Source organism: Oryza glaberrima, chromosome 10, assembly GCF_000147395.1.
Source record: "Oryza glaberrima chromosome 10, OglaRS2, whole genome shotgun sequence".
Lineage (NCBI taxonomy): Eukaryota > Viridiplantae > Streptophyta > Magnoliopsida > Poales > Poaceae > Oryza > Oryza glaberrima.
The window spans coordinates 16090811-16110521 of NC_068335.1; the positions used below are offsets into that span (position 1 = coordinate 16090811).

At 41.9% G+C, this 19711-nt stretch overlaps 4 protein-coding genes across 4 annotated transcripts; all 4 read right to left on the reverse strand.

Moving 5' to 3' along the window:
• Positions 1-1163: 1163 nt before the first annotated feature.
• LOC127753107 (putative glycine-rich cell wall structural protein 1) lies at positions 1164-3089 on the reverse strand. Its single transcript, XM_052278574.1, has one exon. It carries the CDS (start codon positions 2371-2373, stop codon positions 1795-1797), a length of 579 nt encoding a protein of 192 aa, XP_052134534.1. The 5' UTR covers positions 2374-3089; the 3' UTR covers positions 1164-1794.
• A 131-nt stretch (positions 3090-3220) lies between these two features.
• LOC127753106 (KRR1 small subunit processome component homolog) lies at positions 3221-6990 on the reverse strand. Its single transcript, XM_052278573.1, has 12 exons — positions 6637-6990; positions 6462-6538; positions 6251-6361; positions 5993-6061; positions 5296-5352; positions 5161-5199; positions 4947-5051; positions 4771-4853; positions 4597-4678; positions 4106-4249; positions 3948-4028; positions 3221-3848 (listed from the first exon to the last, which is right to left on the reverse strand). Exons 1-12 carry the CDS (start codon positions 6854-6856, stop codon positions 3729-3731), a joined length of 1188 nt encoding a protein of 395 aa, XP_052134533.1. The 5' UTR covers positions 6857-6990; the 3' UTR covers positions 3221-3728.
• Positions 6991-9923: 2933 nt separating this feature from the next.
• On the reverse strand, positions 9924-10805 carry LOC127753111 (glycine-rich cell wall structural protein 1.0-like). Its single transcript, XM_052278581.1, has one exon. The coding sequence runs from the start codon at positions 10772-10774 to the stop codon at positions 10205-10207; it is 570 nt and encodes a 189-aa protein (XP_052134541.1). The 5' UTR covers positions 10775-10805; the 3' UTR covers positions 9924-10204.
• Positions 10806-12855: 2050 nt separating this feature from the next.
• On the reverse strand, positions 12856-13909 carry LOC127753152 (putative glycine-rich cell wall structural protein 1). The gene has a single exon (XM_052278620.1). It carries the CDS (start codon positions 13704-13706, stop codon positions 13125-13127), a length of 582 nt encoding a protein of 193 aa, XP_052134580.1. The 5' UTR covers positions 13707-13909; the 3' UTR covers positions 12856-13124.
• Between the last annotated feature and the right edge of the window lie 5802 nt (positions 13910-19711).

Consider the following 19711-nt stretch of genomic DNA (forward strand, 5'->3'; position numbering starts at 1 on the left):
CTCGATGCCTGGTCCAATCCATTTTGTATCTCACGTCCTTTAGACGTGGCTTGGAATGAATGGATAATTTATGGCTTATTTTGCTTTTTAATTTCTACCGAGTTTTGCCGTGGCAATTGGTAAACCATCAACATTTCAGGCCCAGCATAAGAAAATGAATCCATCGATCTATATTGGGCTTGCTATTCATCACTCGACTGATTTTTCTAAAAAAATATATATTAGTCACTTTTTGATACCCCTAACCGCTTCTAATTTTTTTAAAAAGATATTAATTAACTAACTGGTCTCATCTCACTCACTGTCGATCGAGTACTGATCACCACATATGTGCAGCACTATAGCTTCTTCCCCTCCCTGACCTCCTCCTATCTAGGGTGCTCTACCATTCGTCTTGTCGTCACCAACACGAGCGCTAGTAGTGAAGCTTGTCAACCTTCGCGTTCCCACGTCCTCCCTCCTATCTAGGGTGCTCTACCATTCGTCTTGTCGTTACCAACACGAGCGCTAGTAGTGAAGCTTGTCAACCTTCGCGTTTCCACGTCCTCCCTCACTCCCTCTTTCTGCTTGGTTGTAGTCGGTACATCTCATCATCTTTTTGTTGCTCCTGCTACCAGATCTACTGTCGCTGCACCCGCCTCCTAACTAATCAAAAGAATCGCACCTGCCTCTAACACTAGCACACATTCTTCCATCCCCGTGGTTTTAACATCGCCTTGTCACCTACTCGTCCCTGCTGCTCATCATCGGTCTTCTACCACCTTGGCTATCGCTCTAAAGTTATCCTCATTATCCCCTACCTCCCACCTGGCCACCACCTCTAAGCCTGAAACACTAATCCAAAGGAAGTTTGTTTGAGTTAATTGTCACCGGTGGGACCATCAACCCTCTCCCTCTCCTTTCTTCCTATCTCCCCCGTCTAGGTGTTATAACGAAGCCCTTGTTATTAAATTGTGATCCAATGACTAGGGCGAGGTGTAACAACCCTAGTTTGTTGGTAGCCCTTGTAGGGATTTGTTCGGTTAATCCATTTCAAGGGGGATTGAAAGGCCCTCATTGAGAAGTGATTAACCAAATAAACTATAGTAATAGTGTGGTTTAGGTCCTTATGGCCCAAAAGTGGTTGGTGGGTGAGGATGAGTTTATAAACCTTTATGCTCCCGCAATGGTACCTTTAGATTAACCCTTTTACATCATATACGACAGGAGGACGGGAATATAAATAGGGTACTACTGATAGATGGGCTTGTTTGACGTGTAAAACGAACTAATGCAGATCTTAAAGACATGATATTAGAGTAGCTAGGTGAATTTCAGTGACCTGATTTAACTCTTGCTCTTTTTTATGAACACAAGAATGGAGTACAAATGCAACTTCCTCACTTGAGAGCTCAGCACAACCATCACCACCCCCAACAGAACCGGAGATCTCTACATATGGTCTTTGAAGATATTATACATGCAGCTGGTTCAACATATATATTAGAGCATTAATTGAGATCATGTATGTGCCCACGATTTACTGTGCGGGGACAGGCACATTATCGTGACTTCAAGTGCAGAAAATTTTAAAGCTGATTTCTAGCCATTAAGTGCGGATACTTTGAAATAATCGTGTGGACATGCATGAGGAACTATATATTCTTTTTAAGAAAGCATTACATTCATGAAAAAAATCCATTTATTTGTTCCTCCCTGGCAGGTACAAGTTTAACAAAACAAAAATCATGAGATAAGAAAGCTAGGTTGAGCTAGCTCCAATGTAGCTAAGAACGATGGCACAAAAATAAAGATCTAAGGGTTTGCATCACCATAACCAGATCCACCACCTACGCCATTGCCATTCCCACCATTTTGACCACCACCCGTTCCACCACCGTTAGCAGAGGCATCTGCATTTGCATATGATGGGTTCGGCGAGGAGAAGCCGCCAGCTCCCTCACTAGCTCCAGATCCAGTTCCAAAACCACTCCCGTAGCCACTGGATCCAACGGTGCCGCCTCCTTGCCCACCACCATTGCCTCCGCCACCTCCACCAGCGCTAGCATCCCCAGTATAACCTTGATAATACCCGCTGCTCGTCTGACTAGAGCTTGAACCTGCACCAAATCCACCACCGTATCCGGTACCATAGCTTGTTGCACCACCACCTCCACCTCCACCACTTGAATGCGCGTGCGCTCCGTGGCCACTCGTAGCCACCCCGTACCCGTTTCCGGACCCTACACCACCCCCATTCAGATACCCACCACCATTCCCCCCTCCTGAACCTGTTCCCTGAGCATTGGCATACCTAGCCACCCTGGCAGCATGGGTTAAGCCAATGCTCATGAGAAGGACAAAGCTAAGCACTGCAAGCTTTGTTACAGCCATTATGAATATAGCTAGCTAGCTAGGTGCTAGATGGAATGGACGGCAAATCAAGAATTGTGTATTTATAGTGCTGGAGGTCGTTTTACATGTTCTACATGTTACTAGTATGATAACATGATGGAAGTGTCTAGATGGTGAGGGTCGACAGTCAGGTGTACCTACAGTTAAATTTTTTTAATTAACCAGATCGAATCTAGTGTTGACTAACAGAAATGATAAATTAACTAACTTTGTAATGCTCATCCCAATGATTCAAGCTAGCTATTGTTCAGTGGCTGCCTCTGTTTCCAAAAACTATGGTACACTTTGTGAAATGCTTACTACTGTTAAAATGCCTAGCTGTAAGATATATGAGAAGCAAATTCACATGTATTACACTGATCAAATATTTCTTATGGGCTCTTTCTCCTTCGAATTCGTTTGACAAACTCCCATCTATTTGAGAAGTTATGTACTTTTTTTAAGATAATGGGAAAATTTCATTAATAAATGAAATTACACTAGGCTTTTGCATCCATCAGGGATGCACAGCCAAAAAACAAAAGAGAACTAAGACAGTCTCAACAAATTAAGCTCAAAACCTCATCTTAATGTTAGATGAAATTAGCATAATCACTCACATAGAACGTCATTATTTTTACAGTCAATTTTTATAATAGTAGAGATTAATGGAAATGGAGGGCTAAGGCCCTTTGATAAAAAAAAAAACATAGAACGTCATAGGGACCGTCTGTACACTAGACCAGTTTTAGTTAGAGAAACTTATCTACTAATTTAGCATCTATTAAGCACGTTATGAACTATATACTCGGCATATGTAAGGCATGATCAACAGAGCAGCTGTAGAATAGAGCAACAAACTAGCAGGTTTTCAGTATATGATTGATTGGCTTTCAGTTTCAGTCATTTGAGTTCTAGGTAGAAAAGGCAAATAGGCGATCGACGAGGCAGAGACCGTTGCTGGGTGTAAATTTGTCGATGATGCATTGTCTTTGTGACTTTCACAAAGAGGCAAGGCAACGACATGACAGTTCAGACTGCTGCACCAGCGAAGATGCTCATGTCTACATCACGTTGTAGCTCTGATCTACATGGAGAAGCTGTCTCAACTCTCATCACGAGCCATCAGAGCTACCCCAAGGAGACAAGCAGATCAGAGCTACTCCACGGCATATTGGGCACAAACAGTTACACAACCCATACAGATGACAACTACTTTTACAACAAGCAGAGAGCCAAAAGGCCGCAAATTTTGTTCAATCGCCATCAGGAACTTTGAATGGGATGCTGCTAGCATGATTTGGCTAGAAAAAGTTGTCACACTAACCGGGGGTCATGGTTCATTCAGGTTGCGATTACTTGGACTTGGACGATTTGTGCTTCTTTTTTGGGCGTGACCCTTCATTACTTGCAACATAAGACTCAAGTCTCACATTTTCCTGTGCTTCACTCTTTCTGAATTCCTTTGCTTTCTTCTGCAAATTGAGTAGATTCACATATTATGAGATGACCATTCTAATTACGGTAAACATGTCACGCTCCCAAGAAATCAATAAGAACGAAACAGTGTTTACCTTTAGGGACTTAGCCATATCAGCAATCTCGTCGTTGTTGCTGGTAGACTTGGCAGATTCGTATGGAGTTGCAGTGTCCTCCTGAAACAAATTGTTATTATTTAGAACCAAAATGAGGAAGATAATCCTGAAAATACACAAATAAGAATATTCTAAACCTTTGGAGGAACAAATGCAGCTTCTCTCTTTCTTTTGTTCTCTTCAGCTTTCTCCGATTGCTTTTCCAGCTTCTCTTGCCATTTCTTTGCGGACTTCTTTTTGTCACTCATGAAATACTCACCACTCTCAAGTTCAAGATCAATCTACAACACCCAGAATGAAACGTTCAATAAAATGGTATTGCAGTACCCAAAGCAAATAGCCAGCAGTAGCTACACTTGCACTACAAGCATATCATTAGGCAACGAGGAAAGAGGAAAAACACATGACCCACGGATGCTGTTTTCACCAAATATAATGTAGCAAAAGAAATACACTAATCTTCTATACAAATAAAATGAATATGAACAGAGCAACCTGCATAAATACACAAGTTGTAGGAAGCAAGGAAGGACTACTAATCACAACTCATATGCTGGTCAAAACCAGTATAACAAACAGTACAAGTTTGACACTACAAACGAGTTTAAACATAAAGAAATTACTTCACCTTGCTAGGTTGCTGAGGAGGTGGAAAGGGTGTGTATGGCTTCTTCTCCTTTGTTATCGGTTTCTTTTGTTTGACATTTTTCCTGAGGAACAGCAAAAGCAATGATGTATAAGGCCTTTAGAATAATTGTCAGTAGCACTAAACGTCTTAACAAAGATGATGCAAGTTCCTTACTTCTTAAACTTCGGGAGAAACCTGTCCCAGCTTTCATTGGCTAGCGCAGGATTTTTGGCCAGCTCACGTTTAATTAGGAGTTCCTATGTAGTTTAACAGAAAATATAAGTAATAATCAACAATAGTTCTGTAGGAACATTCCTTGAATCAAACATCTGAGAAACAAAACCTGTTACCTTGATGTGGTACACAGGGTGCTTGATGTTCTTTATGCAGTCTTCCACAACCCTTCGGACTTGTTTCAATCCCTTCCAGGAACCCATAGCAGCAACAGTGTTTCCCTTTTAATATAGCAATAGCAATCAAATCAGTTGATATAAAGAGTAAAAAGGAGGTTATCCCACAATGAAAATTTAAATGTAGCACATAAAGTAAGAAGTATTGGAAAACCTGAACTAAGATGTAGCAGCCAGTCAAAATCTCGATGGCCTGCAGTTCATAAAACAGCATGAGAACAAAGGGATGTTTTTTCTAACCTTCCAATAATGAGATGTATCAAAATTGAACATATTACAAGCAGTTTACCTTGAGAGTAGATAAATTAGGGCCCAGAAGACGTTCTCTCCTTTTAACGAATCTTTCCTGCAGATGGCACATTATGAGCAGGCTGTAGAGTAAGTAAAATTCATCAAGACTGAGTGACCGACAAACATAGGATGAAGAGGTGATGATTGCATTATTTACCATATGGCAAGCTGTAATCATGTAAAAAATTACACAATAAGTTAAATCAGACTAATTAAAGAAACCATATGTTGTAGGCTGTAGCTCGTTAAACCAGTTTGTCTTTTTGTATTTACAAGACAATACAGATAACTTAGCACAGAACCCGTGAATATGTGATGCAGGTGCTTCAGATTACGTATTTATGTACAACAAGAAAATCCATAAACGTCAGAATAGCTAAATCTTGGATCAAGGAACAGAGTCCTAATATGAAAATACAAAGCTGCAAACTATAAGGTGACCATCTTGGCAATAACATCATGGGAAACATTCAGTAACAGATGTAGCTATTTGGAAACAAGAATTGAGTTGAGCCTCATGAGGAATGGGCAGAATGTTTTCCAACATCCTTATGCGCTCGGTATCATGATTATATTACGTGACTAACAAAAGCTGGTATTTAAACGTACATGAGTGGGGATATTTGCAACTGATGACTTACTCAAAGTTAATATTAGGAGGCAAATTGATATTAAACCATGATGGAATAGCCTACCTTGTTCCGTATAATACTACCAATCTTGATAATATCACAGCTCATCTCATCGTTGAGTATTTTAATCGCCTGCAAAATTCATCAGAGGTTTAGCGACAAAACAAGTCTTACACAAAGCAAGCGTAGGTCAGCAACACAATATTAGCATCATGTGGTAAGGACATATTATACCTGAATACTCGAAATCTAAATTAGCTCTCACATTTTCCTATAATCTAAATGACTCAATGCAGTGGATACAAAGAGAGTGATTAACACCTGTGGAGCGGGGACGCTCCTCGACAACAATTTTATCAGCTCCTTGGCCTTAACGATAATGTAGGGATCCCTGGTCTTGCGCGTGGTCGAAACGGTCATGGATCCTTCCACCTACACAAACATCAAAAAAGGATATCTCAAATCTCACCCGCAGAATAAACTGAAGAATATCACCAATAATGTCTTATCACTCATCGGCTCAACGCCGTACCAGATTGAGCTCGCAAGCGACCCCAAACTCCTTCAGCGCGCCCTTCACAATCGGCCACGCCTCCTGCAGGTACTTCTCTGCATCCATCCAATCCGGACAAGCAAAACCTCGTGAAATTTTCACATCATCTTGGGACTTGGGGATTTCTACCAAATCGAATCGAACCGCGACTTGCCTCGGTACTGGGGGAAGAGGGTGGAGAAGGAGCTGACTTCGAGCATGCCGCCCTCGTTCCACGAGGGGTCGAACTTCTCGATCTTCCAGTGGTCGATGTTGGGGTCGTCGTCCCACGGCTTCGGCTTGTCGTGCTTCCCCTTGTGCCGCGGCGGCTTCTTCCTCCCCACCTCCTCCGCCGACGACGCGGCGTTCGCTTCTTCCCCCTCCTCCGACGCCATGGCGGCGGGAAGTAGTGGAGGTGGCTTCGGCCGAAGGGGTGGTCGGCGTCGAGGGGGACGGCGGCGGTGGTCGGATGGTCGGACGCGGCGGCGGGGGAGAGGAGTGAAGTCTGGGCCTTACAGTGTTACGAAATTTTAGGGTTAGGGTAGTGGGGGGTGGTGATAAAGCGATGGGCCGAACGGGCTTTTACTGGGCTTTCTGCTGAAATATGGTCTTGTTGGGCTTTTCGGTTAACAGAGACATATGATCGAACAAATCGAAATAAGAGAATTGAGGAAAATTTGTTGGAGATTTATTTCATATTTATTGTGATGTGGAATTATTCTCACTCGATCTCCACCGATCCCTCTCTATTTACAAACAAATTGTGCTCATGGGGTTAGGGGTAGTGTTTTATTTTGAGAACTTGAGGCTTTTGTTAGCTTTGGCTAGGCTTGAGGCCTAATCCATGGGAGAAAAACAAGTGACTAGCATGAAGCAACATTGTCAAATGACCTTTTTATACCTCAAACAAAAAGCACAACGTGCCATCATTCTCCTAGCTCTCCATTTCCATTCCTCCCAGCAACTCGAACTAGATCCAAGTACCATGCCTTCAAAATTGCCCAAACTTAATTGGTGTAGGGACATGAAACAACAAAAAAGTGGTCGCAGTCTTCATCAACAGAGTCTCAAATGTGGCATTTCTATCGATGAGGCTTATCTCACGTGATGAGGTTATCAATTGCAAGACATCTTCAATAATCGAATTGCCAACCAAATGAAGAATTTGACTCAGGTACTCTACTACTCTAGCCTTCTCTAGTGTGGCATAGATGGAGTCGACCATCGCGTCGAAGAGACTTTCATGTTAGTCCATTCTCCGGCACTGTCATGCCTAGCTAGAAGGTGGCATAGTTGAGCTACATGTTATTCTGACCACTTTCTTAGTCGTGTTTGTAGGTGAAGTAGGGGTACACATTGGCTAGAAGAGGTGATCATGTGCCGGTGGTCACCAAGCACCTCGCAACTGGCGTATGCAGGCATAAGTTGGATTGTGCATCTACGGTAGTTTACAGTTAAATCTAGTTACGCTCCTGTTTAATTTGGCACGTACTAACTCACATACGTCAATACATAGTTATATTTCCTTTATTTAACTCGTAGAAATTAAATTTAAGCTTGCATGATTGTAGAGTATATATATCACATTTAATCTATCTTGTTATTTTTAAATTTTTTTATAACTATTTAGCAGATGACATGTACAATGGATGTTCCCTATAGAGATTAAAAGAGAGTTTCCCATGCTTATGGTTGCTGAAGTGCTTGGACTTTGAAAGATGAGATACGCATTTAGAGGGAATATTAACTCTACTTCTTCGCGGCTGTTTTGTAAGAGAATGGTTAACAACGTTCAGAGATCAGACTGGCCGAGAAAGATCGAAAAGGGAAATTAATCCTCTGGTTTGGCGAGAGGATGGATCATGGATGACAGTGACACAGTGGAAAGAATGCAGCAAAATATATATTTGTCTTTTTAGGCCAATTTTTTTATTTATAGTAATTAATAATTTACAAATTAAATATGTGGTAAATAAGAGCTCCTATTTAGTAAAATAGGATGGACGCTAACTCTAATAGCGTCCAGGAGTGGACGCTATTCACCTCGACGTCCACCTCTGGACGTTGTTCATCTCAGCGTCCACTGCCTGGCACCGCCTCCCAACCTATATCCCACAAAATACAGAAAGAAAAAACTACGTATACCCATATATCTCGTCGTTAACACAAACAACTGGAGTATTTGGTAGGCGACGCTCGCCTCCCAGGCAGGATCGGACTAAGCGGCAGCCCTTGAAATTTTCCATTTGTCGCCTGCCGCCCTCGGCATCTCGCTGTAATGAAGGCATGAAGCTTTCGTTTCCGCCGTTCACCTGTGCCGCCGATGGCAGGCCCAGGCTGGGAACAGGCACAATGAGTTCTTGTGCGTTAATCGTTATTGAAAAGCTCACGCACTGCCTCGCAACTCAAATGAAATACAGATGTAACTATTTTTGTGGGTATTCACATGAAGCAGAAGAAAAAAATAAAAATTATACATCACACTCCTAAATAAGTCCATTCATATAATTGAGTATTTCGGATTTCAGAATACGTGCATGCTTCCAAACTTCACACTACAGAAGAATATCACAACAGTACCAAACAATAGATCATATGACTATAGGCGTGTAAGTAATTCAATACTAGTACACATAGAACCAATCAAACAGAAAAGAGTCATAGAAGGTCTGAAACTCTCATGAATACACATACATATGCTTCTAAACTAAAACACATCTTTGAGCTACAACAGCACCATTAACTGCAACCCCAAGCAAAAATTATAACTTAGATTTCCACTACTAATCCTAAAATTACTTGTCGTTTCCAAAAGAACTGATAGATATGGTTCTTGTGTCCTTGGCGGATATCGCCATATCAGGCTCCCGACAAGGTGGGGACGGCAGCGGCTTCCCACTTCCCAGTCTCCTGTTGGATCGGTGGCAGTAAGCCAGTAACTGCCCTAGGCCCTAGCCTCGAATCCTCGATGCCGCACCAGTTCTCCCTGCAGGGATTCCTCGCTTCTATTTATCGTATATAGAATGGATATGGCTTTGGGATAGTTAGGCTGCACAACATAGCTGGACGCTGAGGTGAACGACGTCCAGACCTGGACGCTATGGAAAGCAACGTCCTTTTTTGGACGCTATTAGAATTAGCGTCCATCCTATTTTGCTAAATAGCAACTCCTATTTACCATAAATTTAATCTGTGGATTAATAATTACTATAAATAAAAAAATCGGCTTTTTAGGAGTTCTATTTCTTCCAGTATAGTGAGGTGACGAGATGCATTAGTTGTTTCCACTGTACCAAACCTATTATTTTTTCGAAACTAATCAAGTTGTAGTATAAAATACACAGCTATAGGTATTTCAGGTGATCCTGGTTCACAATCTATCTAGTCGTAAAGCATGTGGAGGTAGTCTTAATAAAAGTGGAGATACAAGTGCACAAATGGAAAGAAGATTTGGAGACAACATCATATAAACCTGATCACATATAGCACTCAAAGATCACTGTGACAGCTTTTGGCATTCCCTTGAACTCTAAAAGTGATACATTAACTAATTAAAATTCCTTCCAAAAGAGAAAAAAAGGGTACAACAAACTAGAAATGATGGAGCCCTTTATTAGTTGCTCCCTAATACATCAAAGGATAAAATCAAAACAAAACAAATACTACCATATCAAGGTGAATGAAATTATTAATGATAACGTGGGCTCCAATGTAACTTTGGTCGGCACATAGAAATGAAAATTTTAAGGGTTGGCATCACCGTAACCAGATCCACCACCCCCACCGCTTCCGCTCCCACCGCTTTGGCCACCACCGTTGCCGTTACCATCGCCAGTTGCATTGGCATTTGCATATGGCGGGGAGGATGTAGGGGAAGCACCACCGTCTGCCTCAGCAGATCCGGTTCCACTGCCAGTGCCAGTCCCATAACCGCCGGATCCATCAACACCTCCAGCTTGTCCACCGGCAACACCACCACCGCCTCCTCCGGCGCTCGCACTCCCACCACCCTGGCTCACCGAGCCCGAGCTCGAGCCTTGGCCTGATCCAGAACCAAAACCAGTACCATTGTACTGCGAGCCACCTCCACCCCAACCCCCTCCCCCAGCATTCGCATGGGTTCCGCTCCCGCTCTGGCTAACTCCATAACCATTCCCGTTCCCTACACCGCCGCCATTCACGTACCCACCACCACTCCCGGTACCCGAGCCTTGACCTTGAGCATTGGCTAATCTAGACACCCTTGCGGCATTGGCTAACCCAATGCTCATGAGGACAACGAAGCTAAGAGCTGCAAGCTTTGTTGCCGCCATTTTTGAGCTTAGCTAAGTATGCTTAGATGGGATGGATGATAACCCATGGATTGCTTGGGTATTTATAGGGCTGGATGGAGGTGTTCATAGTTATTTTTATGTTAGTGGCATCACTGCAATGCATTGATGGAAGTGTCTAGAATATGGCGAGTTGGTGAAAATGTACTAGGTCTAGGAGTGTAGCTTGCTGTAGCTAGTGATACTTATTTTTAATTAACCGGCCGGATCCAATCTTGTTTGACTGCCACAAAACTTATTACTATACCCCGTAATTAAAATATGTGTGATGTTGACTTCGAATCGCTTAAACCTATAGCTTAGTCCAAATTGAGAGGTGTTGACGATGAGCATCTGAAATTCATGGAGGGTGTTCGATCCGTAAAGGAAAAGATCTCATCGGCACGAATGATCTGATCCGTAAAATTCATTCGATCCGACGGTTCAATTCACTGACAACTCTTCGTTAGAGCGGTCGGTGAGCCGGCCGGCATCCCTGTACTTCTAATCAGTTGCACATAAGTGTGTTAAATGGTTAAACCAACGAAAACCACTTAACTAAAATAAGTTATGTATTTACTTATTTTGATCTATTAGTGAGTTTGCGGGTTAACCAGAATACATTCTTATTGTACGTTGTGCGAGCTGTCCTGTCGTTTGGTGCGCTGGTCGATCCATTGAACGCTGTCTATATATCTTGGCCGACGTTATGTGCCGTGCCACCGCTGACGCTGCCGACGATGCCAATTGATAACATTTTTAGTACCGGTTGATACATATCAATAGGGACTAAAGATTCACGAGCATTAGTCCTGATTGGTGCTACCAACCGGTACTAAAGATGCATGTTTAGTTCCGGTTGGTAGCATTAACATAGACTAAAGATATTTCCTCGGACTTTGGCTTTTAGAACTGGTACTAAAGAGCTCTTTAGTACTTATTCTTAATACATCTAGTATATTTGTGGTTTGGGACATTGGACAAAAGATGAGTTCTTTGGTAGTGTGCGCTAGTGTGTGCTCGCATTCAGTTAAGTGATCATTTTACGTACACTTCATCTGACCATCGAGGGAAGAGCAATTTCGCTTGGCGGATCCGGATACGTTTGAAGAGGATTTACTGTGTAAATTTGTATCCACTGGCAGCTGTTTTTTTTTAAAAAAAAGGAGAATGCGATGCTGAGACAATGGGAGACTATGTTTTCACATACCCGATCGACTGGCTGAAATAAATGAGAAAAATACCCTGGTTTGGCAATTGGACACAACGAAAACGCAAATGGTTTTGCTAAAAAGAAGTTTCATATTATTATTTTTCTCAAAACTTTTGAATTTTCCACCATCGGATATGCTTTAAGATTTGTGCTACTAAGAGAAAATATATTAGCGTGCGCGTGCTTGGAAGGAATCAAATCCAGATACGTTGCCCGTGTGGCTGTAGCTATATAATTTACATGCTAATTTTAATGTAATTATGTTTAAAAGTTTTTCATTAAGAAACTATCAAATATAACTCAAATTAAGGATGGACAAGGATATAGTGAAAACTATATTGCTAGCATCTGGCCTGAAGCTTTGCTAAAAGAGCACGTAGTTTATAGTTGCAGTGACCCGAGTAGCACATCAAGTTTCTAAGTTTAAATTTTCTTTTTTTTCGAGGGGACTGAGTTTAAATCTTCATTAGGAGCGAATTTCAGATTATATTGTTTGAGGGATAATTTAAAAAGCTGGATACATATCCGATTGGATGTAGAGACCGGGTAAAAAAAACCCCTTTAAAAAAAAAGGTCCTAAGGCGATGATGCCACCATGAGAGACCAACCCACTGCACTTTCCAACCGACCAAGTTGCTAGCTGTAGTACAAAATCGAGCTAGCTAGTTGACCGTCGATCTCATTCTTCAAACGAAAAGTATCTTCCTGGTTCAATCCAGTCTTAAGGCATGTGGAGATAGTCTTAAAAGAAGAGGGCGTGCATGTGTATACAAATCTAAAGATGGTAGCAACGTCCGGAAACAACACACATGATCCGGATCATTTAGAGCACTACTCAAAAAGATTGTCATTTCTCATAGATAATGGATATTTCATTAAGCAATTACTCAGAGATCATAGTGGCTTATATAGTTTTCTCACTTGTTTGTGAACTCTAAAGTGATACAATAACTAAAATTCCTCCCAAGAAGAAAAAGATACAACAACTAGAATAATGGAGCCCTTTTTATTAATTAGTTGCTCTCTGATACATCAAGGATAAAATCTAACCAAATCAAATACTACAATATCAGGATAAAAAAAATCAAAGATAGTGTGGGCTCCAATATATCTTTGATTAACTACATAAAAAGAAAAATTTTAAGGGTTTGCGTCACCATATCCAGATCCACCGCCACCACCACTACCACTGCCACCACTTTGACCACCACCGTTCCCATTGCCATTGCCACTTGCATTTGCATTTGCATAAGGCGGTGGCGTGTTAGGGGTACCATTGTTTGCCACACTAGATCCGGATCCATTCCCACCGCCAGTCCCATAACCACCGGACCCATCAACTCCTCCAGCTTGTCCACCGCCATTGCCACCTCCACCTCCACCAGCACTTGCATGTCCTCCATAGCCAGGGTAATAACCTTCGGCCATCTGGCCAGAGCTTGAGCCCGCCCCGGATCCACTGCCAAATCCAGTACCATTGTACTGTGAGCCACCACCTCCCCAACCTCCTCCCCCAGCAGTTGCGGTGACTCCGCTTCCGCTCTCACTAGACCCATAACCATTACCATTTCCTACGCCACCACCGTTCACGTATCCACTACCGTTCCCACCACCTTGACCTTGTCCCTCTGCACTAGCGTATCTAACCACCCTGGCAGCATTGGCTAGCCCAATGCTCATGAGGACTACAAAGCTAAGAGCTACAAGCTTTGTTGCAGCCATTTTGGGCTCAACTAGTTAAGAACTTTGATGGGAATGGGTTGAATGGCAAAGCAAGGATTGCTTAGGTATTTATAGTGCCCAATCGATAGAGTCTTGCACTTGCACTGCAGCACGCATGCATGATCCAAGTGTTTGGATGGCGTGTTGGCGAAATATAGGTCTATGAGTGTAGCTAGCTATAGCTAGTAAAACTTGTGTTTAGTAAGCCGGATCCAATCTTGTTTGACTGCCACAAAACTTACAAATTAAGTCTGTGTGATGCTCATCATCTCGTATATCGCTTAAGGTATCTATTTCTGCACCTCTTTCCAATGGCTAGCTAGGCACTGCACATCCTGTACTTCCATATATACTGGCTATATAGTAGCAGGGTGTTACTCAAACCACCGGTAACCACGCTTATCATGCGGTACGGTAAGGGTTATCGGTGGATGGTAACGTAAAGCCTGGCTAGTAGTTCGCATGCGAGTATATATATAGTACTAATATAAGTCTAAATTTCATTATTAGCTGAATATAGTTTTTTCGAGCAAAATATAGGCATATAAACTGATTGGCCGGCGAAAAAAGGCATGTAATAAAGTGATCTGATAGCAGATCCAGTTTTCAGGAACAGGAAGTTGTGAACCAACCAAGGGTGTGTTTAGTTCCACACCAAAAATGGAAGTTTGAAGAAAATTGGAACAATGTGACGGAAAAGTTGAAAGTTTGTGTGTGTAGAAAAGTTCGATGTGACTTTTTTGGGTTCAAACTTTGCAACTAAACCGACCCATTTAGCTAAACCAAATTCTGGAAAAAAAAATCAACATCACAATTAATGTAGCATCATATATAACGTTCCTTTAAAAATATATAATGCTAAAGAAACAAATATAATGCTAAAGGCACATCAGTTAACGAATAGTAATTCATTGGGGGTTCCGCTTTAAATTAATCTCTGTTGCTACATTGAACGATGAGTAGAGGCGTGGCTTGATTACTTGGATCATGTGTCTTCCGGAGATTCCCCACGAAAGATGAGTCGATGCCGCAATCCCTACCAATTTGACCATCCATTCACCATTATGGAGTTACAGCTGAATGAACCGATTTCCGATAGGTTCCTTCGTCAGTTAATCCAATGCACAATTAAAAACTCATCACTGATAGAGTTTACCAGATCAGTAACTAATTAACTGTTAATTGATTAGGTCGATCGATACGTACAGTGTGTACTCCACTGGTGAAAACTCTGAACAATTTTGATTAATATGCATTACAACCTTAGACATACTTTCATTAATTGTTCAGCAGGCGAGAAGACGTAGATGTCTGTAATTAACTTGCATATCTACTGTTACTGAGTTACTGACACACATCATATATATACCACAACGAAGTAAAAACTGCCAGATGGTTCCTACTTCATCCGTTTCACAATGTAAGACTTTTCTAGCATAGCCCATATTCATTTTGATGTTAATGAATCTAGACATATATATGTATTTAGATTCATTAACATCTATATGTATGTGGGTAATGCTAGAAAGTCTTATATTGTGAAACGGAAGGAGTACAAGAAATTAGCTAGTAGTAAACCTGGCCGATGCATGTGGAGATTGGAATTAATCTGACCATTCAAGTCATCGACAACTGTAGCAAAAATTAAGAATTCTACATTCAATAAATGTACATATGCAAATTTTATATATACAGGTGATTCCAGATCATAAGCTAGATCATGCCGACGAGATATGAATCAGTGACTGGCTGACTGATGCAATGCAAAACCTACGCGATCGACGTGCATTCATGCCGGTCGACAGGCTAGTGTACGCGTCAACTTGGATGACTGATTTTATTATTATCTGCAAGTCAAGGAGATTGCAGGCGAGGCTAGATTCTGCTACTCATCAAGTTATATCTGTACTGAGGTCTACAAGTATATATATAATATATACTACAAGATATAAACAATTGATACCAAGCAACCATGCATATAATAATTCAAGGGATAATCACTCTGATTTGAAATATATGTACGTGTTAGACTTGTACACAAATCAATTAATAAAAATCATCCCAAATAGCTTAATTTGTTGTCCACAATTCACTCTAGATTGGAAGCATGAAAAAAATAGTATGTTAGACCAATGCAAATATAAAATTTTATAGGGTATTTAAAAGAGGTCCAGATTTTCAGAGTAACTTACACTTAGGTAAGAGCTGAGACGGCCAAACAACTTATATTGGAATGGAAGGGAGTAAAAATGTTTCACCCTTGCACTAAAACCGGCCGGTTATATTTCACATTTTCACCTTCAAATTTTAAAACTGAATAAATAATAATATAAGCTATATTCTATCATTGTTTTGATTGAAATATAGTAGTAATCTTCTATATATGAAGGCTAACTATTGTTAGCCAAGTTTTATAGGGTATGTACCAAATTAGATAGTATATCTACATCAACAAAATGAGCATTTTATTAAGTGTTTGCACCAGTGAAAATCACCATCATACTAATAAAATCATTATAGATGGTATGTTTTATCTAGCTTTTAAAGTTGTGAGTAAAAAGCAACATTTTTTTTGTTCGTCAAGGAAAATTGACTTCGAGAAGATCAGTTAGAGTGCCAAGAATAGACTTTCCATCCATATGCCTAGGTCAAAACGGGCTACCCGGATGCCAGCGCTACCTCCTCACCATTCTGTCCTCGTAGTCACCGTCGTCGGTCATGGGAAATCATGCAGCCGTGAGGATAGCAGTGGCAGGGCCTCCTTTTTCCGTGCCCTCGAAAATTTTCTCTTGGCATGGCGAGGTTGGCGTGGCGGATCTCGCCGTTCGAGATGGGCTAGAGACACAGTGGTGGCACGGCTAGATGGAGATGACAGCATCGTTACAGCGGGCTAGAGACGGCAGTGTGCGTCAGATGGCTAGCTCGCAATGAAGGTAGCCATGGCAGAGGCGAAAGGCATAGGGGATAGCTGGAGCTGCTTTCCCAAGGCCAAATTCGGCATTTCCCCAAACAAATCTGATGATAGTGAGGCTGTCCACGACTGCAGAGGTGACGATGGCATAGATTGCGTTGGTGCAAGTGGTCATTGGCCGGCGAGGCACTGGCGTATGTGCCAGCCCAGGGTGCGTTGTGTAGGAGACTTTGTCACATATTAGGATGACGGTGGTCAGGCGGGGCTCAAGGTAGCTAGCAGGGAACATGCCCGATAGAGAGGTCGCAAGGAGAGGCTGCACAGAGAGGTGGGGCTTTCGCCTAGAGGAGCGCTTGGAGAAAGGCATCTCGGCTATGTTTCGACCGCTAATGCTACTCGGGTAGCCAAGACACCACTTGCTAGCTCAGATAGAAGGGACACAATGAGCAACAGTGTGGATGGCGGCCTAGATAACAGCGAGCGCGTGTAACACCCCAGCCCGTTTGAAGCCTAGTAGTAGTGTGTGTTTGGCCCATGTGGCCCAGAAGTGGATGTGTAGTGGTGGTTTAGTACCACATTGGAAGTTTAGGTGGGTGAGGGCCTGCTTATAAGCCTTGGTGCTCCAACCATGGTATCCCCGGGTTAACCCTTTTACACGAAGCGAGGACAAAAGTGTAAGCGGGATACCATGCGAACGTGGGTCCGCTCAACGTGTAGAGCGTACTAATGCACATTTTGGAGGCAGGGTGTTACAGCGGGTCTCCTATTTCCAGGTGGACATCTTCCCTCCCCTAGGAGCTACCCCCTCTAATGGCTGGTCCGCTTTCATACCATGGCTGTGTTACAGCGGGTCTCCTATTTCCAGGCGGACCTCTTCCCTCCCCTAGGAGCTACCCCCTTCCATGGTTAGCGGCTATGGTATCTTGGCTATGGGGATTTAGTTTGATGGAGGATGGGAGACTTTCGACATCATCAGTGTTTTGAGAAAACCTATGTAGAAGGTGTACCGTTTGTTGAGGTGGTGTATGAGGCTTCTGTGGCACGACTGCATGTTGGTTTCTTGGGCAGAGTAAGAGCTACTTGGCCGGGTGTGCCAGGATCGACATCCATGACCCTCAACTTACGTTTTTGCAGCGCTGAGAAGGTGTGATAAATGTGGCTCATGCGATGTGACTGCTTGCTGGTGTGTTGGGGCGGAGATGATCTAATTGCCGGTGGTGGCAATCTTGGCAACGATAACCGTCAACTACTTCCGTTCTGGTAGTGCTGCGATGGTTGTGGAAGTCGTGGTTGGTAGGTGGTGAGAGCATTGGGCAAAAGCCTTGCGTGGTCTACCTGGTTCCAATGACGTCAACACCTATGGGTACCCTTTCCCTTCTTGAAAGCATCGTCGTGTTGTTTCCCACTTTTTTTTCAAGTGGAAACCTAGTTTCGGTGTTCGGACAAGCGTTGAAAGCGTTTTAGGGTGCGTTCGTTCGTGGTCAAGATTGGATTGGATATGACCATCCATATTTGTAAGGATATGTTGATCTAGTTTTTTATTTGGTTGGATGGATATGGCCATCTAATTTTCTGTTTGGTTGGATGAATGAGAAGAAATATAATGCAAATAAAAACAAGCTAATTAATAATAAAATATGTTAATTATCATTAATATAGCCGTAATCTATACTAATTAACAACAAAATAGACTAATATCTAATTAACACTAATGTTGACAAGCTAATTACTAATTACCAACAAAATATATTAATTATTGCCAATTTACTAATGATTAATATTAGTAAAGCTGGATATCCTCATCCGGCTAATTTAACGAATACGCTCATCCAACATTTTAGTGGAATATTCTCTCCAGACCGCCTATGCACCCTTGTCCACCAACCAAACACACTCAAAAACTGGATCCTCATCCCCTATTTAAGAATATTCTTCCAACCAAATACACACTTAGACATTAGTTTTCTCATGCATGGAAGGTCCTGTTCCTCATTGGTAACTGAATTTTTCTAATAAATTAGATTAACTATCTTATTGTTAATGGGAGCGCAGGAACTCCTGGTCTTCTTTTCAGGTTTACCTTTTAAAAAATTTTCCCTAATTTGATTAAATAAATATATAAAAATATCAAATTTTTTCCCTAAACATAAAAAATACATCAATTTTTCATAGCTTTAGCTCTCAAATATATAGACAACTAGTATCTTGTCACTTGTCAGAGCTTGTACTAGTGAAAACCCTAGGCATCTAAAAAAACCGTCGTAGAAAAATGTTGTTTATTTGGTTTTAAAAGTTAGAGATGAAAAAGCAGTTTTCATGGTGAAAAATAGCCTTTGAGAAGAATTCAAGCCCAAAATGGACTTCTCCTTTTCTCCATAATGCAAGTCGTCGTTGCAGGCCGGTTGATTAACGAGAGCACACACATATGGTCCAACACAGACTGACAGGCTGCAGCTTTGGCACTGGATTAACGAATCCACTAATTGGGTCTTACACGTTGTGACAATAGCCTCATATATACGCTTGATACTATTACCTACGTGTAACTAAAGCAAGCTAAGCTGGTCTTTAATTTGCATCGGGCCTGGACAACTACCGTACTTGATCAGAAATTTTCAGTAACGCAGGATTGTGGGCTTGATTTATTGATCCTACCTGGCCTGCTTGGGCATTGTACTCCTTTCAGGCTGTGGAATCGATTGAATCCAGCCGGTTTTGGATTTGGGCTCCCTCCGGCCGCAGAGCGCAGGGCCTCATCATTTTTTTCATCGAAGATTATTTTTCAGCCTTTACTTTTAGATCGCTAAGAACACATATATAAAAATTTTATTCACAAATTAATTTTCGTTTGTAAATATGCCATGGCATATTCAGAAAATATGCCAAACGATGAGGCTGGCAACCTGTGCCATCAGTTTACATGGATATTACAGGCTTACGTGTTGACAGGGGACTATGTGGTGCAGATGTGAAAAAAAATCCAGTTTGATTCCCTCGAATATAGGTAAGATCTAATTCGTATGCAATAGTCACTTCAACTCCTCAACTTTTAAAATCAATACAAAATTAGTGACTCTCTCCAATATTGAATGTG

Excerpts from the sequence above, each read along its gene's own strand:
- LOC127753107 (XM_052278574.1), bottom strand. The coding sequence starts at position 2,373 with ATGGCTGTAACAAAGCTTGCAGTGCTTAGCTTTGTCCTTCTCATGAGC.
- LOC127753106 (XM_052278573.1), bottom strand. The coding sequence starts at position 6,856 with ATGGCGTCGGAGGAGGGGGAAGAAGCGAACGCCGCGTCGTCGGCGGAG. Across the intron at positions 6,362-6,461 it reads TCGCTTGCGAGCTCAATCTG|GTGGAAGGATCCATGACCGT; the intron begins GTACGGCGTTGA and ends ATGTTTGTGTAG. Across the intron at positions 4,029-4,105 it reads CTGCATTTGTTCCTCCAAAG|GAGGACACTGCAACTCCATA; the intron begins GTTTAGAATATT and ends AATTTGTTTCAG.
- LOC127753111 (XM_052278581.1), bottom strand. The coding sequence starts at position 10,774 with ATGGCGGCAACAAAGCTTGCAGCTCTTAGCTTCGTTGTCCTCATGAGC.
- LOC127753152 (XM_052278620.1), bottom strand. The coding sequence starts at position 13,706 with ATGGCTGCAACAAAGCTTGTAGCTCTTAGCTTTGTAGTCCTCATGAGC.